The sequence below is a fragment of the Tachysurus vachellii genome, chromosome 3, assembly GCF_030014155.1.
Source record: "Tachysurus vachellii isolate PV-2020 chromosome 3, HZAU_Pvac_v1, whole genome shotgun sequence".
Classification (NCBI taxonomy): Eukaryota; Metazoa; Chordata; class Actinopteri; order Siluriformes; family Bagridae; genus Tachysurus; species Tachysurus vachellii.
In genome coordinates, this window is record NC_083462.1 from 18,198,896 (window position 1) to 18,226,361 (window position 27,466).

At 41.5% G+C, this 27,466-nt stretch overlaps 3 protein-coding genes across 6 annotated transcripts in view; 1 reads left to right on the plus strand and 2 right to left on the minus strand.

Moving 5' to 3' along the window:
• Nucleotides 1-994: 994 nt before the first annotated feature.
• On the minus strand, nucleotides 995-8,534 carry rab15 (RAB15, member RAS oncogene family). Its single transcript, XM_060864947.1, has 8 exons — nucleotides 8,438-8,534; nucleotides 7,581-8,024; nucleotides 4,758-4,818; nucleotides 3,616-3,676; nucleotides 3,269-3,346; nucleotides 1,954-2,043; nucleotides 1,788-1,853; nucleotides 995-1,337 (listed from the first exon to the last, which is right to left on the minus strand). Exons 2-8 carry the CDS (start codon nucleotides 7,702-7,704, stop codon nucleotides 1,179-1,181), a joined length of 639 nt encoding a protein of 212 aa, XP_060720930.1. The 5' UTR covers nucleotides 7,705-8,024; nucleotides 8,438-8,534; the 3' UTR covers nucleotides 995-1,178.
• Nucleotides 8,535-8,744: 210 nt separating this feature from the next.
• Nucleotides 8,745-18,643, plus strand: fntb (farnesyltransferase, CAAX box, beta). The gene is made up of 12 exons (XM_060866104.1): nucleotides 8,745-9,003; nucleotides 9,261-9,325; nucleotides 12,523-12,595; nucleotides 13,458-13,549; nucleotides 14,062-14,208; nucleotides 14,294-14,377; nucleotides 14,655-14,741; nucleotides 15,379-15,508; nucleotides 15,975-16,107; nucleotides 16,855-16,966; nucleotides 17,767-17,881; nucleotides 18,262-18,643. The coding sequence occupies exons 1-12, from the start codon at nucleotides 8,917-8,919 to the stop codon at nucleotides 18,370-18,372; spliced, it is 1,236 nt and encodes a 411-aa protein (XP_060722087.1). The 5' UTR covers nucleotides 8,745-8,916; the 3' UTR covers nucleotides 18,373-18,643.
• Nucleotides 18,644-19,360: 717 nt separating this feature from the next.
• max (myc associated factor X) overlaps nucleotides 19,361-27,466 on the minus strand; it is a 9,972-nt gene continuing 1,866 nt past the window's right edge. For 2 of the 4 annotated variants that reach the window (XM_060866107.1, XM_060866106.1), the window contains 4 exons: nucleotides 23,106-23,213; nucleotides 21,222-21,345; nucleotides 20,686-20,751; nucleotides 19,361-20,564 (listed from right to left, as the gene is read on the minus strand). In XM_060866107.1, coding sequence (XP_060722090.1) covers nucleotides 20,377-20,564; nucleotides 20,686-20,751; nucleotides 21,222-21,345; nucleotides 23,106-23,213 — 486 coding nt within the window. In that variant the 3' untranslated portion in view covers nucleotides 19,361-20,376. The remainder of the gene's footprint in view (nucleotides 20,565-20,685; nucleotides 20,752-21,221; nucleotides 21,346-23,105; nucleotides 23,214-27,466) is intronic. The other 2 variants (XM_060866110.1, XM_060866108.1) reach the window with 1 other exon arrangement.

Below are 27,466 nucleotides of genomic sequence, written 5' to 3' on the forward strand. Positions count from 1 at the left end.
AGTTAATCGAATGATTGGTTAATGCTAGTAGATGATTTTACGTTTCTTGTCAGAACTGGATGCTATCAGTTCTCATGGAGGAAAAATAAATGCAAAAAACTTGGCTGTAGGTCTGTCAGAGTAGCTTTATTTACCTTGTAAATCATTTGTACTCTATATTGTTTCAGATTTGTTCAGTTAGCGACTATTAAATTCATTTATCACTGTTTTTTTAAGATGTTTCTTTGATTCCGCTGCTTCGGTTCTCAGTTTCTTTCTTGTAAACAGTTTGACTCAGACATTGTTGTGGTTGTTGAAGCACGAGTAGTTCTACACATCAAAGGCTACTTCCAACAGGAAAGACATTGAAATATGAAAACAGGTTCATTTACACCCAGTGCACGCACACACGCGCACACACACACACTCACACTCACACACACACACACAAAGTAGTTTGGTCAAAGTAACCTAAGCACACACTGCTCTCTAGTGTAAGAAACTGTAACTGTAGGCACATAAGCTCAGAATTACATAACGTTCACATTAAATTAAAGGTACAATCAGCAATTTTGTTGAAGCTAGTGGGTTTTCCTCAAAGCCACATCCACAACTCCAAAGGTTCTTTAGAAAGCTACGAGTCATTTTTCTCTGATGCTCGAGGTGAAGAGGAACGAGCCAAAGAAACTTTGAACCTTTTTTCTCGAACACCACAAGCCAAGTAGATCTGTAGAAGCTTCCGCTGACTGGATGTTGGTGCTGTATATAACTGTCCTGCATATCTGATTACAGCTGTTTATAATCATAATAATTATGAGGAAAAGAAATGAAAAAAGAAAAACACAAAGTTGGGAATGTTCTTAAATATAATGCCTTCTAAATGTGTTTATGTTTATTAGCAAACACTAATATGTTAAATCAGACGTGTTACAGAGATGTGCGGATCCTCCGGACACCCCTCCGACGGAGCGTACCGTTTCCCCAGCGTTGTAATTTAAAACAGAAGAGATGTCACTGTAACTGCTGTATGACTTTATTGACCACATTCGTACGTTTGAAATGCCAAAATGTCTAAATTTATGCTACGAACTGAAAGGCACCAAACTGAGAGACAAAAAAAAGACAAGAACAAATCTTCCAATCAAAAAAATGACACTGGATAAGAAAAAGCAAAAATGTGTTAATGTCACTTCCTGTCCTCAGCACCAGCATGTCTTTTGGGTGTCACTGCTACCGTCGCACACTCCCGTCTCTTCCTCCAGCGCTGCTAGATCCAGCTGGTCGTTGCTGGACACCCGTAGGAGATCGAGGTCCTTTTTATTAGCCTGCAACACCAGCTCAGCTAAACGTGTAAAGGACTGAAACAAACGGGACAGAAATAAAAAAAACTAAATCGGAAACATCTGGCATTTCTTAAAAACAACCGAATAAAAGCTTGGTGTTTAATTTTCTTGTTCTGTCTACAAACTTTTGCACTCTATATCTGTATCTTAACCACTTTCCTATGATGAAACACGGAGCGTGTTCCCTTCACCGATCTTCTATTCCTGAATTCTATCTTTACATCTCTATATATTTATTTTTTTCTTTCTTATCTGTATAGAAGTAAACTCTGGTTTATGTAAATTCTATTTTTATGACAAGGACAATTTGACGACTTTCCCTTCTATTCACTTTGACATAACGCTCCTGTTTATTCTTCTTTAATGCCTTCATCATCTTCTCGTTTCGTCCTGACCTGTTCGCCACTTTCGCTTCTGTTCTACTCTGTTCTATTTTATTTCTATTTTCTCTGACAGTGTACGTACCTCTGTGATGTTGTGATTGGTAAAGGCACTTGTCTCAAAAAAGTCCATTCCGTAAGCTTTAGCAAGCTGCAGATAGGAAACAAACAGAGCTAGGTTTGTACAGTAAGCTTGTACACACACACACACACACACACACACACACACACACACACACATACACACACACCTTGTTCCCCTGCTCTGTGGCCACTTGTCTTTTGTGTTCCTCGTCGGATTTGTTACCGATCAGCACCTTCTGCACTTTTTCAGGAGCGTACTTTAGAGACGGAGAAACATGAGAGATTGTTAGCGTAAAGATTTCATCACTCCATCATCGATCTTGTCACATCCCTGGACCTGTCACAGGTGTTGTGGCTGAAGACTGCACTCCAGACTGATGTAATTATCTAGTGATTACACTTGCAGCTGTAATAGTTGGGGGCGGGGCTAACCATGGGGGCGGAGTGAATACCTGTTTCTCAGGATTTCCGTAATAAATATGTTCTGTAACCTGTAAATCGATTTCTAATGATGACTGAGACACTTTAAGAAAACTGACATCCATCAGCCAATCAGCTTCCAGCAAGTGTTTTACGGTATTAGCACTGAGCTATGGTTTTAAAACTCAAGCTAGCGTTCTTAAACCTATCCATCCACCTAATCATCTATCTACCTACTCATTTATCTATCCATCCATCCATATATTCATCTGTCCATCCATTCATTCATCTGTCCATCCATCCATCCACTTACTAATACATCCATCCATTTATCTATCCATCTACATATCTATACATCCATCTATTTATCTTTCCATCTATACATCCATTCATCCATCTTTCCACCTTCTAATCCAGCCATCCATCCATCCATCCTTCTATCCATTCATCCATCCATCAATTCATCCATCCAACTACTTAAATCCCTCCATCCATATATTCATTCATCCACCTATACCTCAATCCTTCTATACACCCATCCATCCATCCATACTACTACTTAAGTCCATCCATCAATCCATACATCCATTCATCCACCGTTTCATCCACCTTTCTATACATCCATCTATCCAGCCAACTACTTAAATCCATCCATCCATAAATCCATCCAACTACCCACTTATTTATTAATTCATTTATACCTCCATCTTCTTATCTATCCATCCACCTAATAATTCATGCATAGAATGCTTACGGTATATATTCTATTGTCCTCTATTTATGCTTGTGTAATTCTGTAAATCTGTTCTATTTCATTCTGTCTAATTCTACAGCATCTGACACTAAACCTATTAAATTCAGTAAACGATGTTAAAATTCTATTCTTATAATGACAGATTGTACTTAGGTTGTTCAAATTCTATTCAACTTCTTCTTCTTCTTCTTCTTCTTCTTCTTCTTCTTCTTATTATTATTATTATTATATTACTATTATTATTATTATTATTATTATTATTATTATTATTATTATTATTGTTGTTGTTGTTGTTGTGTGAATCCCACCTCGTCCACATCACTGGCCCACTTCATGATGTGCTGAAAGGAGCGCTCACTTGTGATGTCATACACCAGAAAGATTCCCTGGTGAAAAAAAAAGTGCAGCAATCATTTTTTACACTAAACCCTTCTGACTGAATGATTTTTATCGGTACAAATAACCGTCTTCCTCCATCACAGTATAGTGATTTAACTCACATGATTAATTAGTTCATAATGATGAACAGCTAGGAGCTACAGAACAGTTTTTAGTTTGTTTCAGTTGTAGTGATGTGTTACAGAATTCACTAGTGAGAGTGTGTGATGTTAGTGATATTAGAGCAGCAGTGATGTCCTGTGATGGATGAGCTCACCTGCGCCCGTCTGTAGTACTGCTTAGTGATGGTCTGATATCGCTCCTGTCCTGCTGTGTCCCTATAAGAGACATGGGGCACAGGAGAGTCAGCATCATCATCATCATCATCATCATCATCATCATCATCATAACCAACACCACATAAGCACCACCATTACATAACTATCACCAACACCATCCACATAACCAACACCATCACCATTGAAATTACCAACACCATCACATCCACATAACCAACACCATCACAATCCACTTTACCAACACCTTCCACATAACCAACACCATCATTATAACCAACAAAATCACCATCCACATAACTAACATCACATAACCGCCACCAACACATCACCATCCAAATAACCAACACCATCCACATAACCAACACCATCCAAATAACCAACACATCACCATCCACATAACCATCAACACATAACCATCCAAATAACCAACACATCACCATCCACATAACTAACATCACATAACTGCCAACAACACATCACCATCCAAATAACCAACACCATCACATCCACATAACTAACACCATCACAATCCACTTTACCAACACCATCCACATAACCAACACCATCCAAATAAGCAACACAATCACCTTCCACATAACGAACACCATCACAATCCACATAACCAACACCATCACAATCCACTTTACCAACACCATTATAGAACCAACACCATCTATATCCAACACCATCATCACATAAGCAACACCATCACATAACCAACACCATTAATAACACCACCATCACTATTGACACCAGCACCAGCACTATCACTTAGCCATCACCTACACCACCGCATATACATCATCATTATCATCATCATATTATGAGCACCAACAACATCACCATCATATAACATATAACTAACACCATTCATATAGCCAACACCAACATCACCATCACTATCACATAACCAACATCAACACCATCATGTAATCAACATCAACACCAACACTATCCAGACAACATCTCTAACACCATTGCATAACCAACACCAATAACATCATCATAAACAACCCCAACACTATAACCACCATCATCATCACCAACACCATCTTTATCATCATCATCATCATCATCATCATCATCATCACCAACACACCACAGAGTAGAGTTTACTCACCATATCTGTATCCTCACTTTGATTCCATCGATCTCTAACGTCTTCATTTTAAAATCCACTCCTAATGGACAAAAATAGAAAAAGCAGATTTTTAAAGATGCTTTTTTCATTCCATTAAACTACAGCCGTAGACTAAAATGCAAGAAAATCAAACTTTTTGCCTTTTTTGCAACAACTTTGTAAAAATTTCCTAGAACTACATAAGAGACATTTAGTGTGTTAAGATCAGAATTTTATAAACTCCTATTAGAACAAGAGGTTTGGTGAAGCTCATTTTATTTCTCCAGGTCTGTTCCAAGATAAAGAAAAGATTCACAAAACTGAACATGATGATTCATGTTAAACATTCTGCTTTTAAAATCATTTCATATTTATGAAAGTCTGGTGTACTTTTTATCCATTTACGACTACGGTTAATGTTGTGGAACACCTATACTCAGGTTATAAACCCCAGCTGTTCTGTCACCGGCTTCTTGTATAAAAATTAATTAATTAAGTTTAATTAACTGACGTAACATACAGCTAAGTATGGTGACCTATACTCAGAATTCGTTCTCTGCATTTAACCCATCCAAAGTGCACACACACAGCAGTGAACACACACACAGTGAACACACACCCGGAGCAGTGGGCAGCCATTTATGCTGCGGCGCCCGGGGAGCAGTTGGGGGGGTTCAGTGCCTTGCTCAAGGGCACCTCAGTCGTGGTATTGCCTGCCCGAGACTCGAACCCACAACCTTAGGGTTAGGAGTCAAACTCTCTAACCATTAGGCCATGACTTCCCTCCCAAAAAAAGCTTATGTTAGTAAAAAAATCATTAACAAGTGGAAGACTGGATTAAGTCTCCGGTCCAGAACTTTATTGACTGGTTAAAGGTTACTGCTTAATCAGAACACAGATCCCAGTGCTGAACAGGTTCCTGACTGGAAAGCTAATTTTAATTTTATAACAAAAAACAGCGTTTCACTGCAAGTCACACATTGTATGGTTGTGTATGTGACAGAAAAAAGGGCTTAAGTGGTTAATCACGTCATTGTTGTTATTTCCAGTCTGATTTTACACTTTCAAGTATTCTGAAATACAAACATTTCCACAGTAAGACTAAATAAAATTATAGTATTCGTCCTCATAAATCCGTAGAGTTTAAAGGATTTGTATGTACAGAAAGCATCGTTCACTTCAGGGCCATCAACTAATGCGGACGCTTGCAGTCACATGATCTCGACATGGAATATAGATCATTTCTGATCCCCAACACTGACCTGGTGAGGTGACATATTTACTTCTCTGATGTTGATTTACTTCAAACCTGCTGTGATGATGAACAACAGAATATCAGATATGTTTGAAAAAGTTTCATTTCTGTTCATGGCTCAGTGGGAGACCGTAACAGAACATGTCTTACTTTAAGTTTAAAAGCACTGCAGCACAAAAAGTTCATCATTAAATTGTGAAGGCGAGCATCAAATTACTCTCTCTCTCTGTTTCTCTCTCTCTGTTTCTCTCTCTCTCTCTCGCTCTCTCTCTCTCTCACACCTCTCTCTCATGCTCTCTGTCTCTGTCTCTCTCTCTCTCTCTCTCCCTCTCACACCTCTCTCTCATGCTCTCTGTCTCTCTCTCTCACACCTCTCTCTCTCTCACGCTCTCACTCATGCTATCTCTCTTGTGCTCTGAACAGATATTTATCATGAAGTGCTACTGAGCTGTCAGAATATAAATATATTATATATTCTTAATAATTAATATTTAAAACATCCATCCAAATTACAAACGTGTTTGTTTTAAAGAGTGCAGCTGTTGCCATGGTAACATTTACCACATTACTGAGCATAGCAAAGTTAAATAAATGCTCACATGAGACTCCACCAGTTCCATGTAACTGTGACATGTCTCTAGACAAAGGCTTTTTGAAGGCTTGTTACAGGGTATAAGAGGGACAAGCCGGGTCATAGCTAGGTTAGTTTAGTTTAGTTTTAAACTAGCAGTTTAACTACAGATATAAGCCAGTAATGTAGCTGTGATGGTAAGTCAGCAGTTAATAGTTATTTTCCCCAGATTATTATTATTATTATTATTATTATTATTATTATTATTATTATTGTTGTTGTTGTTATTGTTGAAGTTATTATTACTTCTACTACTACTATTACTACTACTAAGAAGTTTGACTGATGATGAAAACAACAACAATATTAGTTTATTTTATTTAGATTTCCATACTTCCCTGACAGTAAACACTGTTCATACAACAACAACTACATCAAAAACAACAGTAGTTATTGTGGTTGTTGGAATAAATTAGTTGATTATTTAATAATGTAAAACTCCTGTTTGAAGCATGAACCCTAGTAATACACCAAAACAATAGGCCCATTGGACATAATAATAATAATAATAATAATAATAATAATAATAATAATAATAATAATAATAATAATAATAATAACAGTAATAATAATAACAGCAATAATAATCATAATAATAATAATAATAATAATAACAGTAATAATAATAACAGCAATAATAATAATAATAATAATAATAATAACAGTAATAATAATAACAGCAATAATAATCATAATAATAATAATAATAATAATAATAATAATAATAATAATAATAATAACAGTAATAATAATAACAGCAATAATAATAATAATAATAATAATAATAATAATAATAATAATAATAGTAATAATAATAATAATGGGCTTTCTAATGATGAATAATAATTATTTTTATATAACTCTGTCCCTAAAACCACCCCCCCTTCCCCCATTAAGCCACCCCTCCCCCCGCACCGCTGTGCGTGTTCTTACTCACCGATGGTGGAAATGTGTGAGGGATGAAACGCGTTGTCGGTGAATCTGCATAACAGGCAGGTTTTTCCGACTCCCGAGTCTCCGAGCAGCAGCAGTCTGAACAGCACATCGTACTGCTTGGCCATGATGTCGGAGAGGAAGAAGGATGAGGAAGATGAGGAAGAGGAGGAGGAAGAGGAGGAGGAAGAGGAGAGCGCTCGGCTAGCTCAGTGACGGATTCCCAAAACAGACACACGCCCCGGACCGTGAGCCCGCATCCTGCGCTAGTCTTCCTCTGTCCATCCACAGAGCGGGTCTGCTCGTGTCATACAGAGAGGAGAGTGTGCGGGAGGAAGAGCAGGGGGAGGAGGAAGAGGAGGAGGAGACGGTGCGGGAGCACAGAGGAGAGGAGACAGGAGAGAAGGGTGCGGTGAAAGATCCGTTCACCTCCAGAAAGGGGCGGGGCCTAAACACACTCATATACACACATACATACACATACACACACACATACAAATACACATACAAACATATACACACATATACGTACAAATACACATACAAACATATACACACACATATACGTACAAATACACATACAAACACATACACACACAATTTTTAGGACCAATACGTGCTAAAGTAAGCACAACATTTGTGTAGTTATGTCTGAAATGTGTCACACATTCGATATTAATTTCTGTTGTATGAATTTATGACACTCTCCTGGGATATTACATCATATTTAACAGTTATATTCGTTATAATCATTTATAAAAATATGCTGATAAACGTGTACTTTGATGCTTTGCAACTCACTTATTTTTAATTAATTTTAATGCATTGTTAATTCAAATCAATTCAAATGAAAAGCTCTACCTGCTACAAAGGAAATGTGCGTTTTGTTTTTCTAAAGCGTGTCCTTTCAGGCTTGCCGTTGTCAGTGAACTTCATTCGGAGTATATAATATAATCGTAATTTCTTTCCCACGCGCATTATGACAAAGTTGGTCTCCTGAATGCTGATTGGATAATACCCTGACATCTTGCGAGACGATTGGTTAGCTGAGTAACAGGCACTTGTAAACAGACAATAAGCGCCTTCGAATCAGTGGGTGGGCGGGGATGGTCGGAATACGGGTGTGAGGAAAGATGAAGTACGATTTAAGCTTGCCAATTCGCGGATCTTCCATTCATTATTTCCCGGAAGTGGTCGCTGGATATGAGGTTAAGATCTGCGTTGGACGACAGAAAGAAAACGCTGACGGGAGAAATCAGAAAAACTTTGCTAGCTTAACAGATAGCTGGCTAGCGGAGCCGTGTGTAATTTATTGTTATTGTTAATATTATTGTGTTCACATGGAGCTGTTACGGTGTTTTAGCGACTCCCATCACGCGGAGGAGTTTAAAGATGATGGTTTACAGACCGTGACGTCTGCAGAGCAGGTGAGAGACGTGCACGAGCTGCTAGCTAACTGCTATCGAGTGGTTGTCATTAGTAACAGTGTAGAAACCCTGACAGGAATAACGATGGCTTTGTGCTGTAACCTACAGCGCGGCGATGCCGTCACTTCCGGCCGTCTAACGCCCAACTAGTTTGTTTATTATTATTTTTATTAAGAGTTTAAATTGTTTATCAGCTAACTAGTGTAAAGTCAGTGTAAAGTCGTTGTGTTTGATGTGTTTTTATTCTCTTTATCCAGAGAAAAGTTGAACGCAACATTAAAGAAGTGCTGAATGTTTATCAGCAAATCCACTCTTCACCTCAGTGAGTAATATTCTACATGTACACATGGGATATAGGCACATTACACGTGTTTATTTAAATAACATGGAAGATATTTAGAACATCAAACTTCCGGTCCGGCTGCTTGTTAAGTTTAGATGTGCTTCCGGTCATCATCTAATAGACGCCCTCTGATCACCTGTCATCACCTCTGATTATAATCATTTATTTTAAAAACTGGAGGGTACTGTCTGTATGTCTGACTGACTGTCTGTATGACTGTCTGTATGTCTGACTGACTGTCTGTATGACTGTCTGTATGTCTGACTGACTGTCTGTATGACTGTCTGTATGTCTGACTGACTGTCTGTATGACTGTCTGTATGTCTGACTGACTGTCTGTATGTCTGTCTGTCTGACTGACTGTCTGTATGACTGTATGACTGTCTGTATGTCTGACTGACTGTCTGTATGACTGTCTGTATGTCTGTATGTCTTACTGTCTCTGTCTTACTGTCTGTCTGACTGTTTTATTGTCTTACTGTCTGTCTGACTGTCTGTCTGTCTGACTGTCTGACTGACTCTTACTTTTCTGTCTGACTGTCTTACTGTCTGTCTGACTGTTTTATTGTCTGTCTGACTGACTGTCTTACTGTCTGACTGACTGTCTGTCGTACTGTCTGACTGACTGTCTGTCGTACTGTCTGACTGACTGTCTGTCGTACTGACTGTCTTACTGTCTGTCTGACTGTTTTATTGTCTGTCTGACTGACTGTCTTACTGTCTGTCTGACTGACTGTCTTACTGTCTGTCTGACTGTCTGTCTGACTGACTGTCTTACTGTCTGTCTGACTGACTGACTGACTGTCTGTCGTACTGTCTGACTGACTGTCTGTCGTACTGTCTGACTGACTGTCTGTCGTACTGTCTGACTGACTGTCTGTCGTACTGTCTGACTGACTGTCTGTCGTTCTGTCTGTCTGACTGACTGTCGTACTGTCTGTCTGACTGACTGTCGTACTGTCTGTCTGACTGTCTGACTGCCTGTCTGACTACCTGTCTGACTACCTGTCTGTCTGACTGACTACCTGACTGTCTGTCGGTCTGACTGCCTGTCTGTCTGTCGGTCTGACTGTCTGACTCTGTCTGCCTGACTACCTGTCTGACTACCTGTCTGTCTGACTGACTGTCTGTCGTACTGTCTGACTGACTCTGTCTGACTGACTGCCAGTCTGTCTGACTGACTGCCAGTCTGTCTGACTGTCTGTCGGTCTGACTACCTGTCTGACTGCCAGTCTGTCTGACTGCCTGTCGGTCTGTCTGTCTGACTGCCTGTCGGTCTGACTCTGTCTGTCTGTCTGTCAATTAAATCAAAACAGTTAAATCAAAACAGAGTCCAGATAAAGGTTTATAAGTTAAAGAATATGGAATTTCTGAAAAATCACGTAAAAAAACCCAAAACCTAAAATCTCGTCTGTCCCGAAGACTATAACATTAAACTCTTGGGTATAAATCTTTATCCGCTCGTTTATTTCAGCTCATCACTGTGTATCATGCTGCAATGTGATGATTTAAGAGCCACAAAGTGTGACATAAACTTCCTGTTTTGTTAAACTTTCCTTTAAGTGTTAAATCACGCTCGTGGGTGTAAACAAGTCCAGTGTGAACCTTGTATCTGTGACACACACACTCGAACACACAATGATCATGTGCCATCAATTTCAAGGAAGAGAATTCTATTTTAAAATTTTTTAAGGTTGGCATGGCAACATGAAATGCGCTTCATGTATAACGAGTGTTCTGCTGCGGCGCCAAGGATTTCTTCGGTGTTTGCGAAAACAACGAATGTTTGGCACACGATGGCGATGAAAATGAGTCGTCGGGTTAAAAAGGTTTAGTCAGATGCCGATGGAAATGTTGTTGATGGAGCATGAGCGAGGTCGAGGGGTCCAAGCACCAAATATTTCTCACCTCTACACAGCCAAAACATCAACATTATCAAAAGTACAAACAGGAAGTGCATCTATGCAAAAGAAACGTTTCATTTTTTCACGACGAATAAAAGCATTTCCAACAACAGTGTTCGTTTACATTTCCAGCGTTTGGCAGACGCCCTGCCCTTAGCCAAGAAGTTAGCGCTCAGCACAAACACTTTACTAACTCATGTCTGTTGCACCAATGCACTGTTCAATTCTCACTTCTGGTTGGTCAAAAAGTGTTGAATGATTTTCACTTCCACAGCTTTATATTAATAAATAATGAGATTGTTTCTATAGTAACAGCTCGTTCTCAGTGACTCCTGCGTAATTGTTGGTTCTGTGACGTTTTCTATAAGATGAGGTTTATTTAATATCTCAGAAGGAGTCTTCAGTGTCAGAACTTTGTAACAGTCAGATCTAAAGCTGTAACTTGAAACTTTCAGAGGATTTGATCTGTGGTTCTACGGTTGGAAGTGAGAATTCCAATGTTTGTTCATCCTGTTAGGGTGCAGATTAGAGGGTTTAGTGGATATCAGGGCTGTTCCTACTACTGCGTGGTGTAAAGCTGCTTGATCCTCAGCTGTAATTACTTGTGTTTACTGTGTTTGCTGTGGCTCAGTGGGAAACAGTGGATTTGAGCTTGTGGCTTAATGATAGGTGGCTTGTTGAGGTACAGCTCAGCTTTGTTTCCTTACAATTACACAAGCAGCACCAGGACCAGCGCTGATGCACATTCATGCTGACTCACTCAGAGCTCAGAGGAACCAGGGTGGGTCCTGTGTGACATCAGGAAAACACCCTCAAAGGCTAGGAACTGCTAAAGAGTGTGTGATGCTCAGACATCAGCATACATCAGTGCAGACTTTAAACCAGAATTTAGATAAGGACAAATATCAAACCAGTATCTAGTCCAGACCTCGGGCTTCACAACCGTCTGTAGCCCAGACCTCGGGCTTCACAACCGTCTGTAGCCCAGACCTCGGGCTTCACAACCGTCTGTAGCCCAGACCTCGGGCTTCACAACCGTCTGTAGCCGAGACTTCTGACCTTGCGTCTTTGGTTCGTTTTAATAGAATTTCAGGAGGTAAAACTTTATTTAAGAGGGTTTTTTTTAGCTGAAATGTAAACAACCTACTGTATTATTGACCTTAAATGGATGATTTCATATTGAACTGAAGAGTTTGTGTTTAGAGAGAAATTCATCAGGGGCTGGAGAATAAACTGGTGTGTGTTCTGTTCTGTTCTGTTCTGTACTTACAGGCCCACCTTACTACGAGAACAACACTACCAATATCTGAAGAAAGGTTTACGCCATCTCTCGGACGCCTACGAGGTAAGCAGTGGCCTTTTAGGCGGGGAAAATAAAATCGCTACTGACACTGATAAAGACAGGAATGTTTGTTTTTTCAGTGCTTCCCAGGAGACAAGATGAATTATTAATACTGTTTTTGTTTCTCTTCACCCAGTTCCATGTTGTTGCTGTAGATAGATATCTGCTTGGCTTAGCATATGCTCCAGTGACACTGATGATAATGTTCATTGTGAACATCAGCTTGTTCTCCACAAAAACATTTGCATTATTATTTTATTTTATCTCTCCAGTTATTACGGTCGATTAAGGCCATGTTCACACTAATCCGGATATATTTGAAAACGGAGTTTACGTCTAAAAACGCTCCGCGTCCACATTATCATTTTCAAACGTTTTCCAAAAGTTGCTCATCCACACTGAAATGTATGAAAACGCTTACATCTCCCTACTGCGCATGAGTAAAGCTTCGGCCTGCGTCATTTCCGCTAGGCGTTTATTTACTTCCGGCTGCATCACATGACTAAAAATGCGTCATAGTATTCAAAAGCCTCCGTCTTCACATTCGACACTAAGACGCGAAGACGGTGTTTTCAAATTTATCAGCTTTGGAGAGCGTCTTCCAACAGCTATGTTTTTGTTGACTTAAAACGCTGTCTCGGTGTGGACGAAAGGTCAAAACGGAGAGAAAAATATACGTTTTCAAACGAAAGCGTATTAGCGTGGACATGGTCTAAGGCCTGCTTAACAAATACTTTAGAATCATACACTTATGGATGAATAATAACATGTTAAACTCCATGTCTAGTGTGTGTGTGTGTGTGTGTGTGTGTATGTGTGTTGTGGTAACGGACTGCTGGCTCACTCTGTTGTCTGCTGCTCTCAGTGTTTGGATGCCAGTCGTCCTTGGCTGTGTTACTGGATCCTGCACAGTCTGGAGCTTCTGGAGGAACCTGTGCCTGCTTCTGTAGCATCAGAGTGAGTACAAAGCCGCAGCCAGAACATCACCCACCCCCTCCATCGTCCCCACTGACGCCCAGGACTTGCAGCATGGGGTGGAGATCAAGGCCTGCGCTGACCCCTGACCTTTCCCACTGCTCAGAAAAATGGCCCACAGAAACGTTGTGGTAGTGGTGATACGAGCTCAGGCACATGCTTCTCTCTGCCACAGAGCTTCCTTTTATCTAGACAACGTGTAGGTCGTGTTAACAAATGCAGCAACGAGTCAAACACTATTCTATTATTCTGGTCTGAATATTCGAAATGAGGTTTTTGTGATAATACAAACAGTGATTATTGTTAAACAACGCAATGCTTTTCCCACTAGACTAATAATATTCCTGAGAAACAAAGAATCCCTGTTTTTTTACATCCGTTTTATTATGTATGTAAAATTCACAATGTGATCTTATGGACAGTTTGAGAGCCCCTTATATACAGTGTATATAGTTTATAAACTTTGAAATAACACTTGTATGCTTTGCTCACAGTGTGTGTCAGTTCCTGGCGCGGTGCCAAAGCCCTACGGGAGGTTTCGCAGGAGGTCCGGGGCAACACGCTCATTTGGCCCCAACCTACGCCGCTGTAAACGCCCTCTGCATCCTGGGTACTGAGGAGGCTTACAGTGTCATAAACAGGTCGGTGCTTCCACACCGGCGCTCGAATGAAAACCCTGATCTCACTCCCAGCCATGGTATAACGCTGCTCCCCTTCCCCCACCAGAGAGAAGCTCCTGGACTTCCTGTTCTCTGTGAAACAGCCAGATGGCTCCTTTGTGATGCACGTGGGTGGCGAGGTGGACGTCAGGTGAGCCTCATTGCCATGGTTTCGTGGTTATGTTGGCATGGCGATGGCTGTCAGGGCCTGAGTATACACAAGTCCATGGCAAACAGCAGAGCTTCATCGTGACAGTTTATCACGTCCATGCTGTAATGCATCGGAAGTAAAAAAGAAAAATTCCAGAAGTTACTTGATATGAATTCAGTAAAGTAAAAAAAAGGAAAGATTCTAGATTAATAATAAATAATAATAAATTCCTCTGATGTAAGACATGATGTGAAGGTAATGAATGAATCTTCTACAGGAGTGCGTACTGTGCAGCGTCAGTGGCTTCTCTCACCAACATCGTGACCACCAAACTGTTTGAAGGAACACACAACTGGATCCTCAGGTACGGTGATGTTAGTGAGTGGATACGAGGAAGTTTGTGAGATGTGGATCAACTGATTTGTCAACATTCCAACATTACAGTGCAACTCAGTGCATCACCCAGACTCCTAAAAAAAAAACGCATTAGTCTCTGACGAAACCGATCGCAAACAAAATGCAGCCAACTCAAACAAAACTCTGATCAATTTAAAGGTCTCATCAGTCAAGCAGAGAAATGTAAGTGACTCAGAGGGAAATGTCTTTCATGGTAATGAAACTATTGGAACATAACAGAGTCCAACACAAAAGAATAAAAACATTACAAATAAAATGTATCGTTAAAACATCAGACACTGACATCATTACAACAAAGCAGATCAGTCAGAAAAAACGTATCAGACTCAGACAAAACCTTTCATGTGTGTGTCTGTCTGTGTTTCTGTCTGTCTGTCTGTTTTTCTGTGTGCATATGTCTGCCTGTGTGTGTGTGTCTGTCGTTCTGTGTGTGTGTGTCTGTCGTTCTGTGTGTGTGTGTCTGTCGTTCTGTGTGTGTGTGTCTGTCTGTCTGTCTGTGTGTGTGTCTGTGTGTGTCTGTGTGTGTCTGTGTGTGTGTCTGTCTGTCTCTGTCTGTGTGTCTGTCTGTCTCTGTGTGTTTTCAGCTGTCAGAACTGGGAAGGTGGTCTGGGAGGGATTCCTGGTCTGGAGGCTCACGGTGGCTACACCTTCTGTGGCATGGCCGCTCTGGTCATTCTAGGAAAGGAACATATGCTGGACCTCAAGGCCTTATTAGTGAGTGCACACCACCTCATTGTTACCCATGATGCCACAACATACAAATTGGAGTTAGCTCGTGAAAACCTCAAAGTGAAAATGAGAGTGAAAGTGAGTCACTGACAGGACAAATAAATTAAAAACAGACGCCCTGCTCAGAATAACACGGACTTAGGACTTAGTTACTGGGCTGGAAGCCAAGTCCGTGCCATGGTTCACGCTGATTATAGCACTTCAGGAAGCATGGAGGACAAAGGGGTACTGATAGCAGCTACTATCCTACAGGAAGTGGAGATCTCTCCATTACACAGGGAATGCTGGGATCATGGCTAGAATAGCCTCAAGTCTTTTATATAAAGAACTTCCTACCTCCTACAAAGTGGAACTGGAGACTCCTTCCATAATGCTAAATAAACATCTCCTTACAGAAAAACCTCACCATGTCATTGATCTTTGTCCTGTCCTGTCTGCGTGTGATCTCCAGCGCTGGGTGACCAGCAGGCAGATGCGCTACGAAGGTGGTTTTCAAGGCCGCTGTAATAAACTGGTGGACGGCTGCTACTCGTTCTGGCAGGCCGGCCTGCTGCCGCTGCTCCACAGAGCGCTCTTTAAAGACGGTAATCCTCTTCTTGATGAACTCCAACTCATGAAGCTGCACCAACACACAACATTCTCTCACAACACTCAACATTTTTAAGCTTGTGACTAATAAACATAGCTCTAGAAGTATTGGCACCCTTAGTGGACGAATAATTTTACAACTGATCTCAATTTAGGTTACAATTTATTTAGTATTTGTAATAAAATAAACTGAGTAGAACCCGAGACTAACCGAGTCCACAATGGATCATTCATTCATCTTCTACCGCTTATCCGAACTACCTCGGGTCACGGGGAGCCTGTGCCTATCTCAGGCGTCATCGGGCATCAAGGCAGGATACACCCTGGACGGAGTGCCAACCCATCACAGGGCACACACACACACTCTCATTCACTCACGCAATCACACACTAGGGACAATTTTCCAGAGATGCCAATCAACCTACCATGCATGTCTTTGGACCAGGGGAGGAAACCGGAGTACCCGGAGGAAACCCCGAGGCACGGGGAGAACATGCAAACTCCACACACACACAAGGTGGAGGCGGGAATCGAACCCCGACCCTGGAGGTGTGAGGCGAACGTGCTAAGCCACCGTGCCCCCCCCACAATGGATCAGTTAAAAAAAAATATCAACTGATCACCAGGATCACTTCGTAGAAGTGTGTGTACGTGGTGTAAGAGTAGTGTGTGTGTGTGTTGTCATGATGGTGAGCAGGTACTTGTGTGGTGTGAGTGTAACTGTAGTGTTTTGATGTTTGTAGGAGACGAGACGCTGAGCCTCAGCAGTTGGATGTTCGAGCAGCAAGCGCTACAGGAATACATCCTGCTGTGTTGCCAGAACCCTGGAGGAGGCCTGCTGGACAAACCGGGCAAGTGAGTACAGATCTCATGATGTACAGCTCTGATGTCTTAGTGTGATATAGTTGTGTATTGTTGCTGTTTAATCCCTGACGGTCTAATACTGTATAAACAGTGTATCCTTATTAAACACTGATGGAAGGCGTCTTCAGTGTCGGTGCTAAAACCTAGTAAGATCTAGAGAGAACAGAAAGACTGATGAGGGAACGAGTGTTCATATGCTCCCTTTTCCACCAGAAAGAACCGGGTGCTGGTTCAGAGCTAGCGCTGGTTCGAAGTTGGTTCCACTGGCAAGCCTTCTAAGAACCGGTTTGGCTTTCCACCGGCTAGAGAGCCGTCACAGAGCCAAATCTTACTGTATACAATGTTATACAGCAACTTAAGCACAGCAGCGGCAAACACAAACACATCAACAATGGTGGATGTTACTTTACTGTTAATGCTCATGGATTTGTGAACCTACATTGGCATCCAAATGCGGTGAATCCTGATTTAAAATGATTTAAAAATGGCGCTAACGACATTTTCTTTTGTCTTGTTGGTCACAGTAACTCCGCCCACAGCCCCTGACGCAAGCGGTTCTTGTCTAGAGCAGCAACATTTTGGTGTTACTTAAGAACCACTTTTCCTGGTTCAGAGCAGATGCTTTGGCTGTCCAAATAAGAAAGAAATGATTTTAAATTAAGCTCCGAACCAGCACTCAAACTGCCTCGGTGGAAAAGGGGGCAATAGTTGCCCTTTTCAACAGCAGCTGTTCCAGTTCTTCAACATGTTCAGTGATGCAGCAATTATGACGTGATGTATTTTGTTTTGAGGTCCCGGGATTTTTACCACACATGCTACTGTTTGAGTGGACTCTCGATAGCACAACACTTCGGGAACAAAGATCTCCACCACGAGCTGGTCCTCGGCCGAGATGAGAACAGACTGGTGAGTCTCAGAACACCGAAACGTTACTGTTAATATTGCCGTTCTGTTTTAAAGAATCCTATAGTATGTTTTAGTGTGTGCACTAGAGCTGGGATAAAATGAGGAAATCTTATACAGATAGTAATAATTCCACTTTAAAACTGTGGAGGAAGCAGAAAAGTGTAGTAATAGTGTGAAATGTGAGCATTTTGACCTTCAGGTTGTTATAAAGACTGAAGCATGGTGGTGGTTAGCGTTTGAATGCATTTTTAGGAATATCCAGACTGACTTGTTAGTTCAAGTTGAAACTAAAGACACAAATGTCAGACCTCAGACTTGGCTGATTAAGTGTAATGTTCCTGCACACGGTTCCTTTAATACCCTCTCTCACCCATATCCAGGCTCCGACTCACCCCGTCTACAACATCTGCCCTGAGAAAGTGGCCAAAGCCATACAGTTTTTCCACAAGCTGCCTGTTCCAGCGCAGAGAGAATCTCCATATCACCTGTAGGCTTTTCTGATTTGTTATTGTTATCTGGGCTGTAAACAGGAACCAGTGTGTTTTATATCACTGGAATTAAAATCCATGCTGGGAGGGAAAAAAAACATGCACTAGATTTACTAAAAACTAAAGTAAAGGCATTTTTGGTGAAAGGTTTTTGCTGTCCTTGATTTGAAATGCACTCTTGGCTTTTTTTTTATTTATTTTTTTTTAACATGTTTTAAGGTAACGTCGTATCCACGGTGCTGTGAAATAAAAAGGTTCAGCAGTTTCACCTCGACCTGTTTGTATTTAATTCAGTTATGTAAAAAAAACAAAAAACAATAAAAAATCATTTAAAAAAGCAGCGATTATCACAGAGCGTCTTCTTCATATGCTGCAGTTGCAGTGACCAATTACACATCGATTCTATTCAAGTTAGCAAGATTCAGCAAAACGATCGGCTGGAACGAGTCCGTGGATCTGTCTGGACGCTCGCTGGGGACCGGATGTAGCTTGTTTTGCTACACAAACCTGAGAAAGAAGCTAGAACGTAGCACGGAAGACCTCAAATGACAAATTCACTCTGAATCAAGTTGAATAAAACAATAATAATAATAATAATGCTGGACAGGCCACGCCCACAAGTGATGACTACAACAAAACATCAGATATTGTGATCAAACGTCGCATCTTTTTTTATTTAAATAGATTTTTTTTTTTTTTTTTTTTTACATAAAAAGCAGCCAATTTGACAGTTTGTACTTTCATAACATTATAAAATATTCTACATAATATTGTTTTTACAAGTGAACATTTTCTAGGCAACAAATCAAACAGTGTATTTAATGATTTTAAAGGTTTTATCTTTAAACACAATTTAATTGTTGCCGGTTTGTTAGACTGTCGTAGAAACGTCTAGAAATAATTAAATAACGTCCGTGTTGAAAAATTCAACCCCGGGACTCTAAACTCAGGTAAAATCACCAGAAGGAAAATGAAGAGAAGAATCAGGAAAAAAGGATAAAATAGTTTGTTTATTTATAGTCTCGTAGTCGAAGGTAGGCTTCGGGCTGACGGATGATTTGTTGGCAGTATGTTTGACCTACCGCTTGTTTCTGTGGAATGGACTTGAGCGACTGTTTAAGGAGCAAATAAAACAGATCAAATATATAGACTTCCAAACATGCAAATGTTAAAAAGGAGGGGATGAGAAAAAAAAAAAAAAAACTTTCCCTGAAGAGGTGCGAACCCCTTTTGATATGAAAAAAAAATCAAATCAAATAATTCTTAAATTTTTCCAAAATGGCATGAAACGTACAAAACCCAGTACTTATATATATATATATATATATATAGGGGAGAATATAAATTAATGTATTCCTTTATATAAAACATTTTGAGCTATATAAAGTTACTAATTCACACTAAAACAACAAATCTAAGAACAATTTTTTTTCCCCCAAACAAACCTGTCAGCGATTTGATCGGACTCGATCAGACCGGTCTGCGTTCAGACAAACCGCTCTTGTGCGCTCACGTCGTTTTGTTGGAAAAATTCAAAAGGTTTAGAAAAATGAGCTGCTCCTTTGGGTAAGTACTCAGAAAATTATGTTGGTTTTTTTCTTTCTTTTTTTTTTTTTTAAACATATACAACAAAAGGACAAAACAAAAGGAAACATTGCGCAGTGCCTGGAGCCGTACGCTTCCTTCATCACATTGTGTCGTCAAACGTACAAAAGAAGCGCCAGGTCCGTAAATCACAAAGCTGCCTCGTTGTGGGTTTGAGATGCCGCGTTGTTGTTACTGCTGAGCCGGCCCGAGACAGACGGAGGGAGGACGGAGGAGAGAGAAACGTGTGCTACGAGTCCTTCTCTCCTGCCTCCCTGGTTCTGGTTCTGGTTGTGGGCCGGCATCCGGAGAAGCCTGTAAAAGACACGAAACAGGGAGATGTGGAGTCTCTGATTGGTGCACACTGAGGAAGAGGGAGTAGCTGAGAGGAGAAGCTGGAAGAGCGAGAAGGAAGTGCTGCTCTTAGCTGGTCTCCTGGCGGAGCTTCTTCCTCGTGGACGGTTCCTCGGGTTCTGACTCAGAGGTTGAGTCGGAGCCGCCGTCGAAGGCCGACACGGTGCTGCCTTTAAGGTTAGTGTACAGGCTGCTGTCTGACGAGGAGTAGCCGCCCTGCAGCTGTGTGGTCCCCTTTACCTTCTCCAGTGCTCGAACTGCCCCACATACACACACACACACACACACAACACAGTCATTTAGAAACATGATGGTGAACACAAGAAAACACACGAGATGTGGCGAGATGTGAAATGTCTTTTTTTTTTTTTATATAACCTTTTGTATAGGTCTGGAGTGACTCCGCTTTATACCACTGCAAACTGGAACAAGTAGGTTTTATTTCTAAATCCACGTCACATGAGAGTGGGAGATAAAAAGGGAAACAGTAATCGCCAGAAATCGATATAGAGAGAGTGTGTGTGTGTGTGAGTGAGAGAGAGAGTTAAAGAGAGAGAAAGAAAGATAGTTAGAGAGGGAAAGATCGAGAGAGACAGAGTTAGAAAGAGAGAGACAGTGAGGGAGAGAGAGCGTGAGAGAGAGAGACAGAGTTAGAGAGAGAGAGAGACAGAGAGAGAGACAGAGAGAGAGAAAGACAGAGAGAGAGAGAGACAGAGAGAGTGTTAGAAAGAGAGAGAGTGAGAGACACAGTTAGAAAGAGAGAGAGAGAGAGAGAGAGAGGACAGGATGTTTCTGTGACATCACAAAGCTAAAGATTTGAGCACAGCACTGTGATCTGGCACGGAACACTCATAGCAGATGACAAGTACCTGCATGGTGTGTGTGTGTGTGTGTGTGTGTATGTGTGTTCTCACCTTGCTGTTCCAGCAGAGCGTTCTGTCGCTTCAGGTCATCAATGTCCTGCTGGTGCGTGTGGTTTTTCCGTCTCATGTACTGGATGTACTCAGTGGCTTTGTCTAAGATTTGAGCTCGTGAGGCCTAGTTCATACACAGAGAGCAACAAACAACTGAAACAACATCTCCTTATAAACAGTGTACCGTAAAAACATAACACCTTTGTTTAAACACCAATCACATCAACTAATTAAGCTCATCATTTAAGACTCCATATAATTAATAAAAATAAACGTAGCTACATGGGGGGCACGGTGGTTTAGTGGTTAGCACGTTCGCCTCACACCTCCAGGGTCAGGGTTCGATACCCGCCTCCACCTTGTGTGTGTGGAGTTTGCATGTTCTCCCCGTGCCTCGGGGGTTTCCTCCGGGTACTCCGGTTTCCTCCCCCGGTCCAAAGACATGCATGGTAGGTTGATTGGCATCTCTGGAAAATTGTCCCTAGTGTGTGATTGTGTGAGTGAATGAGAGTGTGTGTGTGTGTGCCCTGCGATGGGTTGGCACTCCGTCCAGGGTGTATCCTGCCTTGATGCCCGATGACGCCTGAGATAGGCACAGGCTCCCCGTGACCCGAGGTAGTTCGGATAAGCGGTAGAAGATGAATGAATGAATGAAAACGTAGCTACATTTTACTGACATCAACGTACGTGATGTTACAAAGAAAACGGAAATGAGGATTTACTGCATGCTTCGCATTTTTAATCGCACGCCCTTTTGTACACCCACAACGGACTGCAAAAGGTTAGTGGGGATGTACAGAATACCCACAATGCACTGAGAGGTTTGTAGAGAAAACGAACTAATGTTCATATTCAAATGAATCGAATCAATATCAGTGAAGCTAAATGTGAAGGAAAACTTTGGGAGCACTTCAGAGCAGCCTGTGGTGTGTGAGAGTGAGTGTGTGTGTGTATGAGTGTGTGTATGTGTGTGGAGTGTGTGTGAGTGTATGTGTGTGTGACTGTGTGTGTGTGTGTGTGAGTGTGTGTGTGTGTATGAGTGTGTGTGTATGTGAGTGTGTGTATGAGTGTATGAGTGTGTGTGAGTATGAGTGTGTGTGTATGAGTGTGTGTGTATGAGTGTGTGTGTGTATGAGTGTGTGTGTGTATGAGTGTGTGTGTGTATGAGTGTGTGTGTGTGTATGAGTGTGTGTGTGTATGAGTGTGTGTGTGTGTATGAGTGTGTGTGTGACTGTGTGTGTGTGTGTGTGGGGAGTATGAGTGTGTGGGGAGTATGAGTGTGTGTGGGGAGTATGAGTGTGTGTATGAGTGTGTGAGTGTGTGTATGAGTGTGTGTGTGTATGTATGAGTGTGTGTGTGTATGTATGAGTGTGTGTGTGTGTGTGTGTATGTATGAGTGTGTGTGTGTGTGTGTATGTATGAGTGTGTGTGTGTATGTATGAGTGTGTGTGTGTGTGTATGTATGAGTGTGTGTGTGTATGTATGAGTGTGTGTGTATGTATGTATGAGTGTGTGTGTGTGTATGTATGTATGTATGAGTGTGTGTGTGTGTGTATGAGTGTGTGTGTATGTATGAGTGTGTGTGTGTGTGTATGTATGAGAGTGTGTGTGTGTGTGTATGTATGAGAGTGTGTGTGTGTATGTATGAGAGTGTGTGTGTGTATGTATGAGAGTGTGTGTGTGTGTGTATGTATGAGAGTGTGTATGTGTGTGTATGTATGAGTGTGTGTGTGTATGAGTGTGTGTGTGTATGTATGAGAGTGTGTGTGCGTGTATGTATGAGAGTGTGTGTATGTATGAGAGTGTGTGTATGTATGAGAGTGTGTGTATGTATGAGAGTGTGTGTATGTATGAGAGTGTGTGTGTGTGTGTGTGTGCGCGGACCTTTTCCCCCTGTAAGGCAGGCACAGAGTCTCGGAGGCTGTGAAAGCTGTCTTTGATGTGGTCCCTGCGTTTACGCTCCAGCGCATTGTGATGAGCTCGTTTGTCTGCCTGCAACAGCACAGAGAGGAAGAGTGAACGTCTGATGGAACTTCTGACCGCACGTGTGTGTGTGTGTGTGTGTGTGTGAGACTATCCATGCAAACAAAGAACAGAAAAAGGAGAGGAGCTAAAAACCTGGCACAAGTCACCGATTGGTCAAACAGCCCCAGATTCATGGCTTTTACATCCACCCTCATGAAATGAACTGAACTGATCTGACTTCCTGTTCACTATACGTTCACCGCACAGGGTATAACGTGATGGTGCTGCAGAGAGAACGCTAACCCCTGACGCCTGATAGAAACCGTTACAGATACGTTCAGACCCGGAAAAACATGCCACGCTTTCGTATGCTGAGAATTTAAGTATTGGCACCCTCTTTGAATGCTATACTGCCAGAGTGAACCAAATTCATCAGGACACCAGAGTTAATCCACATCAACCTTCACCCCCCCACAACCGTCTCTTCATGAAGCTGCCTTGTTTTGGGCACAGAGGCTTTGTCACGCCGGAACAGTGTTAGTTCCAACGGAGGAGAACTGATACACAACACCTCACAGAGACGTTTGGGAATAATTTGGAGGAGATAGTCGGGGTGCACATACTTTTGCTATGTAGCGTAGGATTCGATTTAACACTGTTCGTCTTGATCTGTATGCTGTACGTTAGCTACCAATTTAGTTCGGTTTCTAAATGACCAAACCTGTAAACCTGGAGTTTCTCAAAGCGCAGGTCTGACGTGGCGTTACGGCTGCAGCTGTTATTTACATGCGTGTTTGCCTGCTTTACTAACTCGCCCTCTCTCGCTCTCTCTCTCTGCTGCTTTCGTTTTCACTGTGAAGGCTTTTGATTGACACACCGCACTGGTCTACCTCAGCAACAAACCGCAGTCACGTCGATGCTTTCGTTTTGGGTCCGAGCCTCTGTTTTTCCAGCTCCTAAACTACGAGGAGATAAGAAGCGTTTGATAATCCCTCACTGAAGACAGAACCACAGAGTTAAAGCTAACTAGCAGTTTACTACAATATGGTGTGTGTTTATTAACAAAGGTGTAGAGAGGCTTGGTGGGGTTTACTGAGTCAGAGCTTCTGTACAATCCTGCAGTCTGAGTCACCAGGAGGAGAACCAGAAGGTCTGGACTCTGAAGGTTCTTGCTTAATAACGTGAGAGTAAATACAGGTGTGTGAAAGAAGCATCAAGATTGTGTGTCTAAGTTTCTCTTGCAAAATGTTTCAATCTGGCTGAACTCGAATAAAACACGCTGCTATAGACGACCAGATCAAATTAACAAACGTAAAGTCTTCGAATATCTAAACATTTTGGAAAATGCACTAGAAGCTGTGTTTAGTCCCCCCTCCCCCACCCCAATAAACCAGTTATCCAGATGTGTTTAGTTGACACAACACACCAGCATTATGTGCTACAGACAGCAGGTCGGGGCGTGGCTCTGAATACAGTCACGGAGTCCATGAGGCTTTTGTCCTGAGGACAGATCTATTGTTCTGTGCACTTTAGATGATCTTTTAGGTATTCAGGACGTGTTGTTTTTAATGTACTAGCGAGACTAATGGACAACGGTGCTCTGGAGTAAACCTGTAGGACCAGACACACTAACGTGTAAATAGACTCATGCTCGCACACAAGAGCTCATAAGCCGAAGACGTACAACACTGTAAAAGGAGTTAACGTCTGATACGATGTTTGCTTTAAGACTCGATGTAAACAAATTCTTCTTTAGAGCACAAAGGATAAAAGAGCTGTGGGGAGCATCACAGACATCACGACTCCGATCTCTGAGACAGAAGCACAAGACCCCCCAACACACAGGACCCCCAACCTCACGCACGCACTCTCACACGCACAAGCGCACTCTCAAATACATGTGTCCAGAACTTCAAGAACTTATTCAACAACAGCAAAATAAATAAATAAAGCGTGGAATGGTGGACACTCAACACTCAGTTTTGCTGACTAAAGGAGAAACAAATGAAAAACAGCTCGCTCGTTTGTATTAGTGTTGTAGTATCTGAGATGATGGGACCCTTCATACATGTTCATACTCTAGAGTACATGGTGAAGAGTGTAAGTGTGTAGTGCAGGTTGTGTACCATGAATCTACATGTACAGGAACATCTGAAGAACTAAAAGTGGGAGGGAAATGAGTCGAGTTTGGAAAATGAGTAATGGCTGAATTTGTACAGGGACGTGTTAAGAGACTCACACAGGGATTTAAGTGTAAAGTGGATTCATGGCTGTAGCCAACTTTATAACGTTCTCCTTAATCAGAGTTCAGGTTTGTGCTCAAATTCATGGGCTGACAATAAACAACACAGCCAACCCTGAACAGGAACACGTAGTCCTGTAAATCACTGGGGACTCGGGAAAGGCAGAAAGGGGGAAGCTGCTGTTTTCGTATATACAGACGCTCCGACCTACACGGACCTCGCTTACAGGTCTGCAGCAGGTAAAACTTTTTCAGAGAGGTCTCAGAAACGCAGGATCACCAAGCAGCAGCTGCATACAGTGGCATTAACTTCCTATTAAAAGTTTCTTGGCTGTTTTTTCTTCTTGTTGTATGTCAAAAACCCAGGATAAGATGATCCTTTTTCTTTAGCATAATGGATGAATGAAACAGTGACAATCAGAAAATAAACCACTTTAACTGCATGCAATCTATGATCTGAACATGTGCGCTGTCTTGTCCAACGAGCCTGCTGCTGAGCGATTTTAACCTGTTGCCATGGTAACAAATCCAACAAACAGCTACCGAGTGGAAGCACGGACAGACCGAGGGTCGATGATTCGAGCGCTTTAATAAAACCTGCTGAGTAAAGAAAGAAATGAGATCCGACATGTTTAACGTTTTAACTCCAATGTATGTTTCTTTCGTCAAACACATCCTTTGATCTCGTTTTCCTCTTGCACGGTTTATGTTAAAGCCAGCCATAAACACAGCCATAAACTGGACCTGTTCCAAATAAAGCGAAAGTAAGAGCGACGGTCTGTAGATTATCCTCTAAACACTGCTGAGAGTCACCTGACCGGCTGCTTCATGACACTCACGACACCACACTTGATAGAGTGGACTGATTAAAATCAAGTGTTTGTCTACATCAAGACTAGTCTCAGACGTCGTGCTCGTCAACCGGCGGTTGAAAGTCTGATGAACACGGCACGCAAAAGTGGAAATGCTCCAGGGTTTTCAAAGGTGTCACCTGATTAGGTGGATTCTCCAGGATTTCCAGGTGACATGTGTGTATGTGTACGTGTCTGTTTTTTTAACACTCCGCCTGAAAACAAAGCCTTCGTAATGCTCTACTTGCCTCACGAAAGAAGGAAGCTGTGGTGTTTGCACTAACAAGGATCAGATAAACCCTGAATTTCCAATGATGTGGAGTTCAGAGTAACATTTACATTTTCCTGCCTCTAAACATGATGCTAAACAAAACAAACTGTTTATCAAGACAGTCAGATGCCCTCTTTGACAATCATTGGCCATTAAAAAGTCGAGACCTCCTGCCTTCTTCTCAGTCTGTATGAGTGTGTTGTGTGTTTATCTGGGGTTTGTACAACGCTCTCTTCAATCCTAATAGAAACTACACTTTATTTTTAGAGAAGTGGCCTGACAATAAAACGACAAAATATCTTCAGAAGAAAAGCAGCATGAAATATGTTCCTTTGACATGAAACTGAAACTACAACGGAACATTAATCTCAGCTATGTGTTCTCAGCTTTGAGAAGCTTGTATAATAATAACGCTTTTCCTAAACCCGGGTTTGTTCCTTGTGTGTGTATGAACTACTATTTTGTTTACATGCTTAGGTTAACAAATAGAGATCGTAGTAGAGCTAAACAATAGTGATGTTGCGATCTAATAGAGCTGGAATGTTTCTTAATCAAATCACGAGGTGCTTCTATAAAGTGTTAGTTTAAAGGTTTGAATAACTACAAGCTTTTTACTGTGAGTTTCTGATTGGTGTTCAGTTCATTTGATGATGATTTATATCACCTGTATACATGTTCACCCTTATAGAGATCCTTTATACAAGAGTTATATAGAATCTCTAAACAAACAAAAGTCGTGTGTGTGTGTGTGTAATAGCAGATATAGCAAACGATTAAACTGTAGTACATTTTAGGGGAGAGAGAAAGATAGAAAAGAAAAACAAACACAAAAAATAAACACACTTTCTGACTAAACAGACTCGTTTCTCAAATCTCCTGTTGCCATGGAAACCTCACTGTACTGTACTGTACTACA